Genomic DNA, 14,158 nt, shown 5'->3' on the forward strand with positions numbered 1-14,158 from the left:
TTCCCTCCCATCAGGAGAAAGTACTGCTGACAGTTGGTGGGCAGTCAGGAGCAGTGGTAAAGCCGCGGAGGAAAGTGAACTAACTCCTAGTCACCCTCGCCTCGGAAGAGTCCATCTCCGACAAACCTCACCTGATACGAGGCAGATTCGCTTCAGGCTGCGGATGGATCTGGAACGCAGCACAAAGTGTTTTCTGAAACCAAAGCATTTTCTGCCTTGCTGGAGATTCTGTCCCAGCTGGCGATACAAACATGTACACACAACAACTGCTGGAATGCTCTGTTCTGATCCCACGGCTCTCACAAACAAAAAAAACAAACCTCAAAGACTGAGCTGGAAGGTCTGGGTGTCATTTATTGACAGCAGTTTACACACATTTTTCTTCCCATGGTTGTTTCCTCAAAGCACAGGCACAGAACCCTCTAGAAGGGCAGTCTCTGAACGAGGGAGCAGGAACGCAGGATGCACACGTCTTTGGCAGGCATGTTCAGCCCCGGCAGGATGCAATCCTTCAAGCTGGAATTCCACCGGGTATTTGAGACACCAAGGTGGGGGTAGAGAGGAAGTCTCCAGCAGGACTCAGATCGTGGTCCAGGCCCGCTCTCTCTATCCAAGTCCATCCCAGCTTTCAGACCCTGGGGGGGCAGCCAGTCAGGCCCACCCACCTTCACAGGGGCAGCTTCTTCAATCCACGCCCTGTTCGTACACACCTGCTTCCGCTGGCCCCACAGTTAGAGATTGAGCCTGATGGTAAGAGACAGACCACTTCCTCTCCGACCCTCCCCAGCACCTCACTTCAGCTGGGTCTGTGCAGGAACCGCTGGAGAACCCTGAGTGAGGCCTGCAGTCTCAGCTCAGCTGCCTGGGCCGTCTTCCTTACGTCTTGAATAAATGATAGTTTGGAGGCTACAGGTTTACTTGGCCAACAACTGTGCTCCCCAGCCCGTCACGCACATGGCCCTGCCTTTCTTCTGCCAAAGTGCCAGTACCTCGGCTGGAGCTCCAGCAGGCCCTGGAGACAGGAGCCAAGCTGGTCTGCGTAGGCACTTGGCAATTTTGGGGAGGGAGGCGGATAAAAAGTTGGATGGAAATGAGAAGAATGAAAGAGCTCTATCTGATAATTAGAGATCTGAAGTGACTTTGCTTTTATTTCCTTCACTTTAAGCCAATCATGAAACTTCACAGTGATTTCTGGGGTGGGGGGCAGAAGGAAGGTGGTGCTAAGAATCATCGGGGCTGTGGCCCAAGGAGGTGCAGGCAGGGCAAGCCTCACTGGGGCAGCTGGAGGAGCACTGACTGCCCGGAAGGCAGGTAGGTGATGTTCCGAGAGCGCGACAGCTGGTACGCGATGTCCTCGGCGGCTTCCAGCTTGCGCAGCTCGATCAGGCCGTCGCCCGCAGTGGCGAGCGAGTTGGCGATCAGCTCGGCTGCCTTGGAGTCACCCTCAGCAGAGATGATGGCCGCCTTCTTCTGCTGCTCAGCCTAAGAACGGACGTGGAGAGAGACCAAGATCACACCTCAGGGCGTGGGATGGCAGGCTACAGCCTCCAAGGCCCAGGTGAGGCACCTTCTTTGGTTCCTGAAGGCGCTGCGGGAATTTACCGCCTCCACTGGGTGGGGTCAACAAGCACCGCCTACCCAATCCTCCTCTGTACTGTAGCGCCCACGTCTCACCACTGGAGGGATACATTTCTGTTGGCTGCATAAATATCTATCTTATTCCAAAGTCCTCATTAATATTAATAGCAATCTAGACTGGCCACCCTACTCTGAGCCAGGAAAACAGGAGAGAAGGAAAGGCAGAATCAATCCTCCGGCTCATCTTTCCCACCAGTCCCAAGTCAAAGTGACTTTCATGAAAACCAGCACAGCTAAGAAGGAGCAGCAGGCACTTCCTAGAGTCACATCTGTGAGTTGAACTGGTTCCCAACCAGGAACCCAGCCACCCAGAACCAACTCTCCTGGGCCTTCCCTACCCGCATCACGAGCACGACATCTATCTGCAACGCATGACCTTCAGAAGTGCAGGAGGAGACAGTACCAAGCCCTTCTGAAATTAACAGTTTTGAAACTGCCGGGCTCTGTGACTCTTCGCTCAACAAACATTACTGAGCACCTGGGATCCTCAGGCACAGTCTTAGATATGTTCTAGGCTCCAGAGAAAAGCAGAAAAAAGTAAGAAAAGTCCCCGCCCATACGGAGTTTACATTCTCTAGAATTAAATGTTGGTCAGCCATGTGTCCCTCTTTTCCCTGATTCCAAGGTCTAAGGGGTCTTGGATCAGGAATGCTACCCCGAGACATTGAGTGGTGGGAGAAGGGGACAGCAAGAAGTAAATACACCTTTGTTAAGACCTGAAGACCAGGCTGCTATGCAAATATATTGTGTCCCACTGCACTCTGACACATCTGGATGGATTTAATGCTTGAAAAAACGCCAGTGACGATAGCGCATCTGGTGCAATGTTTGATCCTTCCTGCTGACAGCTTTCACTGTGTAACCCCGGTTAAAAATGGCCTCTCGGTGAAGCTGAAAATATTGCAGGAGAAACATTTTTATTTGTAGCAGAGTGTTTTTGATCTTAGCGAAGTAGAAAAAAAATGACCCTTCAGCGATTTAGGAACATAACTTCACATATCCCTGGACTAGCCCCCAAAGACTCTGGAACCAATTGCAGGAGTGCGGTCCCTTCAATCCCCTTCCAATGATCCCGGAAGAAGAGATGACAGATGATGAATTTCCAGGCCACCCAGCAAACGGGGAGGCTGAGCACAGGAGAGAGGGGAGGAGGCTCCTGCCATCTGGTTGAGCGCTCACCTTCTCCACCACAAATCTGGCCCTCTCCGCTTCCTGCTGAGCCACCTGTTTGGCTTCTACCGCTTCTGTGAACTCCTTCCCGAAGGTCAGATGTGTCTAAGGGGAGAGAGGGAGCGCGAGATGAGGCAGTGTAATTGCTTAGACAGCGCTGCTGTGAGGCCTCCACGGCCGCTGAAAGGAAGAGGCCAGGAATGGCTCTAGCAGCTGGAGGCACCGTGGAGCCAGGACACCCTTCCACCTCTCTATCTTTGTCCAAACTGAGTTCATACCCTGGACTCCTCGGCTGCCCAGATTGCTCCTGTACCGCATTCTGTCACCCTCAGTGTGACGATCTCAAGTAGAAAACACCCCAAAGGCACCAGAAGGTATCTACTGGACTGACCACCTTCCTAGGGGAGCAGACCTATGGGTTCGAGGACTCCCACTGACTAGCGCTCTTCCAAGGTCCTTTGATGGCCTGTTTGCAGCCTCCGGGGAGGCCAGATGGAAAACTGAGCCCCTGAGAGTGGGGGAGGCAGCTGGTTCTCAGGGATTCACGAGCGTGACGCTCTCTGCTTATGGAATAACCAGTCCACTTCTTTCTCACATACCTCCAGCACAGAGCAGGAAGAGGAGGAGAGAGAAGGTGGAACGCACATCATGGTATTCCCTATGTGTGAGTGCTTCTGGAAAAGGGTTTAAAAGAAACAGAAGGCAGGTAAAGCTATTGCTTAGGGAGAGGGTTTAAAATTCTGATTACCCACAGACTTTCCCTAATAACATAAATAACTGAGACTTGGCTGAAGTGACTGTCTCTAATGACAGTGCAAATAATGGGAACAGATCTCAGAGCTCCTAATAGCCTGGTCTACAGTAATTTACTTCTTCATCCAACTTTTTATTAAATAGGAAGAAACAAAGGGAAGAACAGTGTTGGTTTTGCTATCAAATTCTACTTGTTTTACGTCCTTCACCCTTTCAATCTCTGCTTTTTTTTTTTGTTTAATATAAGGAGCTCAAAACTTCTCCTAAAAAGTAAATCCTAGTCCCACTGTCTTCTAGAGTTTTTAACACTCCTAATTCTTAAACTATAGCTGTCTTACTTTGCCCGCTCCATTCCTGGACTCTTGTTCAAAGTCTGGGGAAGAAAACACAATCTTGAGAAACGAAAAACGAAACGTGGAATTAAGGAATAAAATTTCTTTCTAAAAGGGCCAGCTGAGGGCAGCAAATTCTCCATGAAATCTAATTTTCTCCTCACACCTCTTAGATATGGTTTCTTGTGGTCAGCCCACATTTCCCCAGAATGGAGTATGTGGTTAAAGTCTAGCAAAATGCCAAGCTTCTCCTTAGGTTTTTACTTAGTATTTTCTCACGGCCAAGGTGTTCAGGTCAACAGTAAGCTGGAGAGCCTGAGGAACGGCTCTTGTCAGGGGAGCGCAAAGGCTGCAGCCCGGCGTCTTGCCAGCAGAGGGAGCCCGCAGGCACTTCCAGGGCGGGCAATGCTGCAAGGTGGAGCAGTGCCCTCAGGTTTGCGCCGGCTGTGGCAAAGCGTGACTGTTTAAACAGCTGCACAGATGCTGACGGCAAAATGGTGCCTTTCCCTAGCAATGCACAGGAGAGCTAAACAGGAAACACGACCTCACTACCCGAACAAATCACTCCAAATGATTTTTCCCAGAGAATCTAGAAACACGACCCCTTTCCCTCACCCACCTCGATCTGAAATGCTATCCCGCCTGTATTGCTTTCTGTCTGAGTTATGGCATTCAATGCCCTATAAATACACAGCCTATACAGTCTCAAGAGGATAGCTTACACCTCAGAGATGTCCCCTGCCCCCCATACCAGGCTTTGAGGAATAGAACCATTCACTTACACTCTATCATCTTTCATTGGGGGTCCCCAGAGCTCCCTTCACTGAGCTTCAGCCCCTAAGTGTTAGGAAACGCCCAGGGATCAGGCTGGGAGGTCGGCACTAGGGAGAAAGACTAGCCGAGCTGTTCTCTAGTCTCCACCAGGCAGTTTCTTCCTGTGTCAAATGGTTAACAAGACATCACTTCCGGGGGAGCTCGGGGAAACAGTTTCGGGAAGGTGAAAAATCTAGTGGTTAGGGATCATCTGGGTAGGGCCGGAAGTCAAAAGAAAAATGTGTGTGGTACAGGGAAGGTAAAAGAACCCTCATCTGAAAACAAACCCAAGGAGACTGCCTCATACCGTCAAGAAGTTTCCATGTTTTCATGTCTCACATCTAGGAAAGTCAAGTCCTAAGAACGCAGGACCAAACAGTGTCTACCCAGAAATGGAGCCAGGCACCGAAACAAGAACCACAGCCCCTTCCCCACAGGCTCCCCAAGGATCTTACCAAGGACACGTCATCCAGGATGAGCCCAAAGGTTGCTGCTCGCTCCGTAAGGTCATCGCTCACCTGCCTGGAGACCAGCTCTCTCTGGGTGATGAGTTCTCCAGCATCAAAGCGAGCCTGGCTCCAAGGGAGGGCGGAGGAGCTGGTTAGCATGAGGAAGCAGAAAGGGAACCAGGAAACTACGAGCGACATCCCAACCATCCACTGCCAAGCTCTCCCGCCTAGCGATCTCATGGGGGCGGTGCTCTAGGCCGGAGGCTGAGGCCCTGTTCACTCACCACCACTGACTTGAGGATCTCTGTAGTGATGGATGGCAGCACGCGCTCGTCATAGTCCTCTCCGATGCTGGTGAAGATGCGGGGAAGCTGGCTAGCAACTGGCCGGAAAAGGATGCGCAGGGTGATGTTGACATTCTGTAAATCTTAGCGTGGGAGACAGACAAATGCTGGAGTTAAAAATAAAAAGCCCAGGGGGGAAACAAGTGGCCTTTTATATCACCTCTCCTACTCTCAATTTGCTATAATTTATAGGTAAAGCTGCTGATTTTAAGACCCTAGAAGGCAAGGAGCACACACACATGGTTTCATTGGTCGAGAACCAAGCACAGCACTAGAGGTAGGAACTTCTCAAAGGCTTCTGGTCATGGCAGCTTTTCAGTACGTCCTGAATGCCCTCTAATATAAGCAATTCAGATTATAAGTCTAACAGGTGCTGTGAGATGTTTGGAACACTGAAGATTTTAAGAAAACAGGCCAGTGCCAAGAATTCTGGGGTGAGGCCTTTGCAAGGCCTGCTGACTGTGGCCCACGTCAGGGGTCTGCCTTGGAGAGATTATCACGGGGCCGAGGGAAGGGTCCACCCTGGACTCACCAGCAGTCCCACTCTCCCGTTTACTAATCACGTGGCCTCAGCCAGCCTTAGCCAATCTCAGCTGCTCCCTCGTCTGTAAGAACAGGGACGATTTCACCTGCCTTCCAGGGAAACCGAAGGAGAAAACAAGATACAAAAGCGCTCCGTCGAATGCACACCAGCCGTAAGGGGTTCTTCCTACACAGCCCCGTCGAAGGACCCCGGGAGGGGATGACAACTTCCCCTGACAAGTCCTGTCTGCTTGGAGCTAAAGCACTGTCACAGCCTGCTTGCAGTCACCAACAATGTGGACCGTGGCCTGGGAGATGGTCCGGAGCCAGCACAAGAGCAGTGGGAATGGACCACCCAAGGCTCTGATCTCTGGAAGTTCTTACCAATAGTCTTGAAGACGGGTATGTAACGTAACCTTAGGACAAATGTAAAACAGCAGAGAAAGAAATCCAAAAGAGGTGAGGAGTTTAGAACTAGGTTTTTAAGATTTTGTTTCTCGGTGAACTGCACCCCACCTTTGATTTCCTCTGTTGTAGTAGGCAGGCCAGACTCCTTCTGGGAGGCTCCTTCCTTGCCCAGCCAGTAGCTACAGAGTAGATGATGCAAGACCAATTTACCCTTCCCCCTCCTCTGTCCAACACACTTCTCACTCCAAAGTCCCAGCTGACTACTAAGTTCCTTGCAGGAGCCTGCCCAGCCGCTCGTGGGAGCTGGCTGCTCTCTTCTCTGCTCCCCTACGCTCTGCCACCTTGGCTTCAAGGCTCACCACACTCGACTCTAACTGCTTGTTCACACGTCTATCACTCTAGCTAGCCTGAGCTCCCAAAGGCCCCTGCTTAGGTCACCTTCGAATTATCCCCACCCTCTGGCACAGCACAAAGCCGGGCATGCTGACAGTCAGTAAACATCTGCTGAGGAACAGCACTGAAGACATCGAGGGTTACCCAGATGATAAACCAACATCCACACGACCCTCTGCTCTTGCTGCACAGAAATGTCACTGCTGAGCCAACATCTGCTATTCCATTTACTGCCCGTGCCCCTCTTAGAGCAGGATGGAGAACAGTGAGAGCTATTCATTTCAGGCTCCAACTGGAAATCCAGTGGCACGTCAGACACCAGGAGACTGCTCCCAGGTACGTGGGCCTCAGCCTGTGAGATAACAATGTGAGGTCGTCATTGCTGGAAACAGAGGCAAAGGTTAAGTCAGCCATGAAGGCAAACGGAATGGCTAGAGATCCGTTTATATGGCCACTCTGGGGAAGAAGAACCAATGGGAAGGGTCAACTGAGGGAGCAAAGGCACATGTACATTTCTCTAAAATTGGATCACCGGGGCCAGCCCGGCAGCGCAGCGGTTAAGTCCACACGTTCCACTTCTCGGCGGCCCGGGGTTTGCTGGTTCAGATCCTGGGTGCAGACATGGCGCCGCTTGGCAATAAGCCATGCTGTGGTAGGCATCCCACGTATAAAGTAGAGGAAGATGGCCACGGATGTTAGCTCAGGGCCAGTCTTCCTCAGTAAAAAGAGGAGGATTGGCAGTACTTAGCTCAGGGCTGATCTGCCTCAAAAAAAAAAAAAAAAATTGGATCACCATGTAACTCTTGAAATATACCTTTTGTATTTCTCTAAATTTGTACTGTTGTTTGTGTGTGTACTTTAAGTATATATTTCTTTTTTTTTAACACCTGAGCTTACATCTGTTGCCAATCTTTTTTTTTTTTCCTTCTTCCAAAGTCCCCCAGTACATAGTTGTATATTCTAGTTGTAGGTCCCTCTGGTTGTGCTGTGTGGGACGCCACCTCAGTGCAGCCTGATGAGCGGTGCTAGGTCCACGCCCAGGATCGAAACCAGGGAAACCCTGGGCCACCAAAGCGGAGTGCGCGAACTTAACCACTCGGCCACAGGGGTGGCCCCTAAGTGTACATTCCTATAAACCCATATAAAACCCTCCAGGAAAAACATGCTAGGAAGTCTTATTATGTGAAGTTCAATCTCTTCCAGATCCCACAGCGCCCCTTCCACACTCTACTTTACCTGACCCCCAGGCAGGACTCACCTTTGCTACCAGTGATTACTGGCACGTTACGTGGTCGAGAGCGGCAGTCAAAGATAATTGGTTTCTGTACCCAAGGGATGAGAAAGTGAGTCCCTTCCCCTACCACAATGTCTTGCACTCCACGGAACCGGTCAAAGATGACAGCTCTGTGCCCAGCATCAACTAGGAATGAAGGATAATGACGGGTCAGGAAAACCCCCTCGCCCTTTAACCAGAAGGACTGTGTCTTCGAAAGACCCCTGGTGCTTTCTGTTCATTTATTAAGTCCCCCTGTCTTGCTCTGTCTTCCCAAACTTCTGGTCTCTAGAAGCTTCTAAAGAGCTACAAAACTAAGCAATCACTTCCTATTCCATGTGTCTTCCCAAGGACTTCAATTATAGATCATCCTCAGCGTCCTTTCTCCTTGAAACAACTGGCTGCCGGTTTTCTGATTAACCACCCCGTCCCCAAACTCCCACCATTATAGTTCCTGGAATCACCTCCCAAAACTGAGCAAAGTCTTCACTGTGACTGCATGCCACCCCGGTTCCAATTTAACCCAGTGTTCCCAGAAGCAGCACTCTCACTAGGCGAATCCTAAAACTTGGAAGGTCCCACTCTTTCCTTCAAATAGCTTGGTTTCTCTAAGGTTTTAAGGGCTTAGAGAGTTGTCTTGTTGGTTCAGAGAGAACTTAGTGATGGTGATTACTGTCTAGCTGTGCAAGGGTAGCCAAAAAGATCAGAACACGGAACTGCGCCATATAAGCCAAGGCTTTTCTGATCAGCTGTTTCTGCCTCTGCCATTTTGGACTTTAAAATTGGTCCAAATATCTTCCCTCTGGAAGTACTCCTCCTCTTATCAGCCAGTCACACACGAGGTGGGTCAATGCACTGCTGCTTTCCAAGAGGGAAAGTCAGGGACTATCAGAGCTGGAGGGGGTCTCAGAGATGAACCAGGTCAGTTGCATTTCTTGACCAATGAGGAAGCTGAGCCCTAGGGAGGGGGAAGTGACTTGCCTAAGGTCACACAGGAAAGTGGGAAAAAAGCCAGCTTAAACCCCTGCCACACTGTTAAAAGCTGGGCAATGTATCTCAAAGATATTTTTCTGGAATGACCAGACTGCGGCAGAGGAAAAGCTCCTGCTGAGGACAAGGTCACCGACAGTCTAAAGCCCTTGCTGAGTCCACGCACAGGCAGAAGGGAACAAAGGAGACCTCCCTTCCAGCCAGCCCATGAAACCCCACACTCTGCTGAAGCACTCGAGTGGTGTAGCATCACTTCAAATTAGCAAGAGCACCTGGAAACATCCAATGGCAACTGGGCTCAGAGGCGCTTTGTGAATAAAGGCTCTGAGCGAACCTATGGCTACAAGGACAGAGGTCTAATGACAATGCAACCACATGGTGTGGATGGCAGCAGGTGAGCCCTCTCGGGCACAAACACATTCACAGACAGCGGCTGCCATCAGGAGTGTCACATGGGCTGTGCAGACCAACAGACATCCTCCAGCAACGGGCAGAGACCCACCACCCCTCAGGGCCTCACCATTGTACAAAGCAGAGTTCACCACGCCTCCCGCAACGGCTAAGGCCAGGCCGAACTTGCCGATGGACTCAAACACTTTGGCAGCCATGTCTCCTTCTGCTGGACCCACTCACACCTAAGGGGGTAAAAACAAAACAAAAGAACTTGATCCCAAAATCCTCAGAGAAAGCTATGTGTGAGGCATATTCACCTCTCAAGCTGGCTATTCATTCCCCACTCTGGAGTTCTAAACCATCCACTCAAGGACACCTACTAAATGACACTCCACAGCTTGGAAAAGGGTAGTACCAACTCCTCTGCTTGTTTCTTTTTCCATTTCTTTCTTCTTTTTCTACTACTTAAGAAAAGGGGTCTGGGGCACTTGGTTCAATAATGTGAATGAGGCACGGGCTTCATACCCAAGAAGAACTCAGTACCACACGAACCCACGCTCCCATTTCCTAGACAACCAGGCCGCAAGACAGAGGCTGTGTGGTTGGTCCTTCGCAATTTTGGTTTGGAAAAATAACTCAAAGAATGTGCTACATGGTAATTCCAACAGCAAAAATAACAATAACAGCTCATCTTTATACCTCGCAGTCTTCTAACAGCAATTTATTTAATCCTCACACTAACCCCTATGAAGTAGACTAATACAGATGAGGAAACTGATGTACACAGAGAAGTTACATGAAGAGCCCAAGATCACATAGCTATTAAGTGGTAGAACCAGAATTAGAACCTAGATGTCTAATTCTAGAAGGCACAACTTAAATCATCATCCTGCTTCTCAACATCAGGTATTAAGAATGACCTGTTATCATGGAAGCAGGAGCTAGATGACATTCTGGGATCAAGATAGCTGAAGAAGCAATTGGGCAGAAAGGCTCTAAACAGCTGCGCTGCGCGGGAGAGCCCTGGAAGGAGAGGGTGGGGTGGAGAGGGGGTGGCGGGAGCAAGGCTGACCCAACCAGAATCTACTCCAGCACTTAACTTTTTAATGCCCCGCCCACCGTCGTCCACGTCAGTTTCAACTCCTGAGACTACCTTGACCTCTCCCGGTTCATTTAAATGTTCCTTTCTCGAGGTCAGGACGCCCAAGTCCTGACCCGCCGGCCTTTCCATTTCTAACAGCTTCTGCATTATTCCTCACCCTGCCCCCAAACACCCCTCCCTTACTCTACGCAACCCCTGGCTCGTCCCGGGCTCACCCCCTTTCCCCTCCGACACGAGGCGGACCCACGCACGCACCCCGCCAGCCCAGATCACGAATATGGGTGCAGAGACGCCCGGACGCGCGTCGCAGGCGCTCCCCTGCATTCTCACCTGCTTCCACACTGACCTCCACATGAATTCCCCAGCCTCACATACTGCGCATGCGCTGGCAGCTCCGTCTCTTCCCCGCCCTCCTTCCAAGATTCGCGCCTCTGATTGGCGAGGAAGAGCGCGGTGCGTTCTGGGAAGGGTGGCTTGCAGCCTGGCCTGGCTTCTCCCGTTCCTCACAGAGGAACTACAATTCCCAAAGAGCCGTGCAGCGGCTGGCCCGCGCTGAAAAGGCTTTTCTCTTTGGTGGTAGACGCCGAGATGTTGCCGCAAAGCCTTTTGGGGGCTGTAGTTCCTTGGGGGATAAATGCACGTGCCCATCCTGAACCGATGCTACAGCCTGCGGAGGATGGGCCGGATGGCACTCGGGAAGAGTGGCAGGGACAAGTTTACGGGTGATGAAAGAGGTTGTATGGGCACCCTGGGGAAAGTTGTGAAATAACTGGTGGGCTGAGAGATCTTGAGGGAAGTCGAGGGACCGTCTTCTTTCCAAAGCTCTGTCTGCGAATGTCCTGAGTCAGACGTTGCTTGCCAGAGCTAGAGAGAACCTTAGAAACCATGTGGACTAGAAAACTGAGGCCCAGAGAGAGGAGGGGATTCATTCAGGGTCATGCGTCGATTTAACAAAGGGTCTCGGCTTAGAGTCCGGGTCCGCTGGACACAATTTTTTTAAAAAGTCTTATTGGGAAAAGTTGCAAGAATAGTGCAAAAAACACGCGTATCCTTTACTCAAATTAATTTATTGCTAACAATCTCCCCCTCTTTCTCTCTCTATTTTCTAAGAATAAGGACATTCTTTTATATGACTAGAGTAAGTTTACCCTCTGCTTTCCAATTTTGTCCATTGACCCAATAATGAACTTTATAGCAATCTCCACCCTCCCCCATACAAGATGCAGTCTAAGATTAGGCACTGTATTTATTTTTCATGTCTCTTTAGTCTCCTTTAATCTGAAAATTGTCCTCAGCCTTCCCTGTCTTTTATTACATTAAAACAAAACCAAAAAGAATGTTTCTCATTTTGAGTTTGTCTGATGTTTCCTCATGATTAAATTCAGGCTCTGCATTCTTAGCTGGGGCATTACCTAACTGGTGTATGGACACAATTCTAACAAAACCAGGCCCATTTCTGGATTCTAGTAGGATTGGATTCTTTCAATTTCTTTTTCCTGCATTTCCCCTCCTCCTCTCTGTCCCCCTTCTTTGTCCCCACTTGGCACAATCAAACGATCAGAGATATCCATGGCAGTACTCTTCAGGTGGTAAGAGCTTGCCCTAACCAACCACAATTTTTTCCCCTGACTACTATGATGCAAGCTCTATGAGACTGAAAGTTTAGTCTGCTTTCTTCATTGTTCTATTCCCAGAACATACAACAGTGCTTGGCACACAGTGGGCACTCAGTCAGTATTTGTTGAATGAATGAATAATGAAGGGCGTTGAAGTGGCTGGTTAGGCTGTGGCCGGGAAACACAAGCCAGGCTGCTCCAGAATCCTGCAAGAATAGCCTTAGTCTTGTCTGCTTCTATTCTAATATCACTAGCAGGAATGCTGAAAATATTAGAAGAAATCAACTTTTGTATAGTGTTTTATAATCTTCAAGTCTGTATACCTACAGCATCCCACTTGCACATCATTACAGCCCATTATCCCTGTTACACAGATAAGGAAGTTGTGGTTCAGAGGTTAAATGGCTTGCTCAGGGTCACTCATCTAGTCAGAGCAAGACTGGACTAGAACACAGGTCTTCAGGGTCTAAGCCTTGTATTCTTTCCACTTGCCCATATCGTGCCCTGGGAAGCAAAGGCAATGGGAAAGCTCACGTGACGTGAGGGCATCATGTGGACCTGGGCTGGTTATAGGTGGAGAGATGGGGCGGATGAAGGATAAGGACACTGAGGAGGGTATTTGGGAATAATTTAATTGTGGTGAAACAAAGATTAGGGACAGAGTCGCATCAGTGCAGCAGCTTTAGGAGTGGATCCGAATCGCTGCTACATAGAGCACGCTCCCCTTCAGCCCGTGTCCCCGGCCAGACGTGCACATGGAGAATAAGAACAAATATGTCTTGAACACCGACTGTGGACCAGTTGCTTCATAAATATATAACCTTATTCAGCCCTATTTTCATATCCATTTTGGAAATGAAGAAATGGAGATTCAGAGAAGTCAAGTAACTTGCTTGAAGTCACACAGCTAATAAATGGCAGATATATGTCTGATACCATAGCCTGTGCTTTTCCAAGCTGTGGGAATGGGTGATCTGAAAGGCATACCCAAAGACTGATTCTGCTTCCTAGTTCAACGCCAAAATGGGAGGAGTGGTAATTAAAGCAAACAATTAGACAAGAATATCTCCATTTCTTCACTCATTTAACACACATATATTGGAGGCCTGTCATGCCCCAGACATCGTGCTAGACAATGGGGATACAGTGACGAAGAACGTGGAGAAGAGCCCTGTCCTCATGGAGTTTACATTCTGGGGTGAGGGGAGGGTGGCATACAGACAAAGGCAAGTATATACAAAAAAATAAATTGTATGAAATTTTGACTAGCTTCCTGAAGAAAACAAGCAGACAATAAGAGGCGGTGTGACCCAGTCAGGAAGGGCTTTGACTGGAAGAACAGAAAGGTGGACTCAATTGGATTAAACAAAAAGAATATACCTTATTTCAAATAACAAGTCCCACAGTAGGGCAGTTCTGGGGTTGGTTACTTTAGTGGCTCACCAAGGCCATCAATGGTGCAGAGTCTTTCTGTCTTTCAGCTCTGTCATCTTCAGGTGCGGACTTTTGTCCTCACGCATTGTCCTCTCAAGGCCACAGATGACTGCAGAAGGTCCAAACTTGACGTTCCCGCAAAACAATAACCAGAGGCCAGAAGGCAGGAAAAGGGCAAGTCACATCTTGGGTCCCTTTGTTAGAGGTAAAGTTTCCCAGAAGCACCCACCAGATATCCCGTTATGTGCCGTTGGGCAGAATTTTTATCATCTGCCCGTTTTTAGACCAGTCGTTTGCAAAGGAATAAAATTGCCATGTTGGAGCTCAACAAATCAAGAGTCGTCTTCTGGGACTGGGGAAGGGCCTGGCTTCTCCCCAAACCACATGACTGCCTAATACCTTAACAAATCAAAATGGGACTTCTTGTTAGCCAGGAACTGGATGGAAGGGAGAATGGATGTTGGAATTGCACGCAACATCTGCCACAAGGGGTCTATTTTGGACAAGCTGGTCAGAAGGTCTCGTGAG

At 49.4% G+C, this 14,158-nt stretch overlaps 1 protein-coding gene across 3 annotated transcripts; it reads right to left on the reverse strand.

The window, feature by feature from the left end:
• Positions 1–329: 329 nt before the first annotated feature.
• PHB1 (prohibitin 1) lies at positions 330–12,131 on the reverse strand. Of its 3 annotated transcripts, none has more exons than XM_008520365.2 (7): positions 10,911–12,131; positions 9,606–9,720; positions 8,081–8,242; positions 5,440–5,582; positions 5,162–5,278; positions 2,818–2,913; positions 330–1,482 (listed from the first exon to the last, which is right to left on the reverse strand). In XM_008520365.2, exons 2-7 carry the CDS (start codon positions 9,691–9,693, stop codon positions 1,270–1,272), a joined length of 819 nt encoding a protein of 272 aa, XP_008518587.1. In that variant the 5' UTR covers positions 9,694–9,720; positions 10,911–12,131; the 3' UTR covers positions 330–1,269. The 3 variants fall into 3 exon arrangements, with proteins under 3 accessions (XP_008518587.1, XP_008518589.1, XP_070418296.1); XM_008520367.2 differs by having other exon boundaries at positions 10,927–11,020; XM_070562195.1 differs by having other exon boundaries at positions 10,836–10,958.
• Positions 12,132–14,158: the final 2,027 nt, after the last annotated feature.

The sequence above is a fragment of the Equus przewalskii genome, chromosome 10, assembly GCF_037783145.1.
Source record: "Equus przewalskii isolate Varuska chromosome 10, EquPr2, whole genome shotgun sequence".
NCBI classification, from domain to species: Eukaryota; Metazoa; Chordata; class Mammalia; order Perissodactyla; family Equidae; genus Equus; species Equus przewalskii.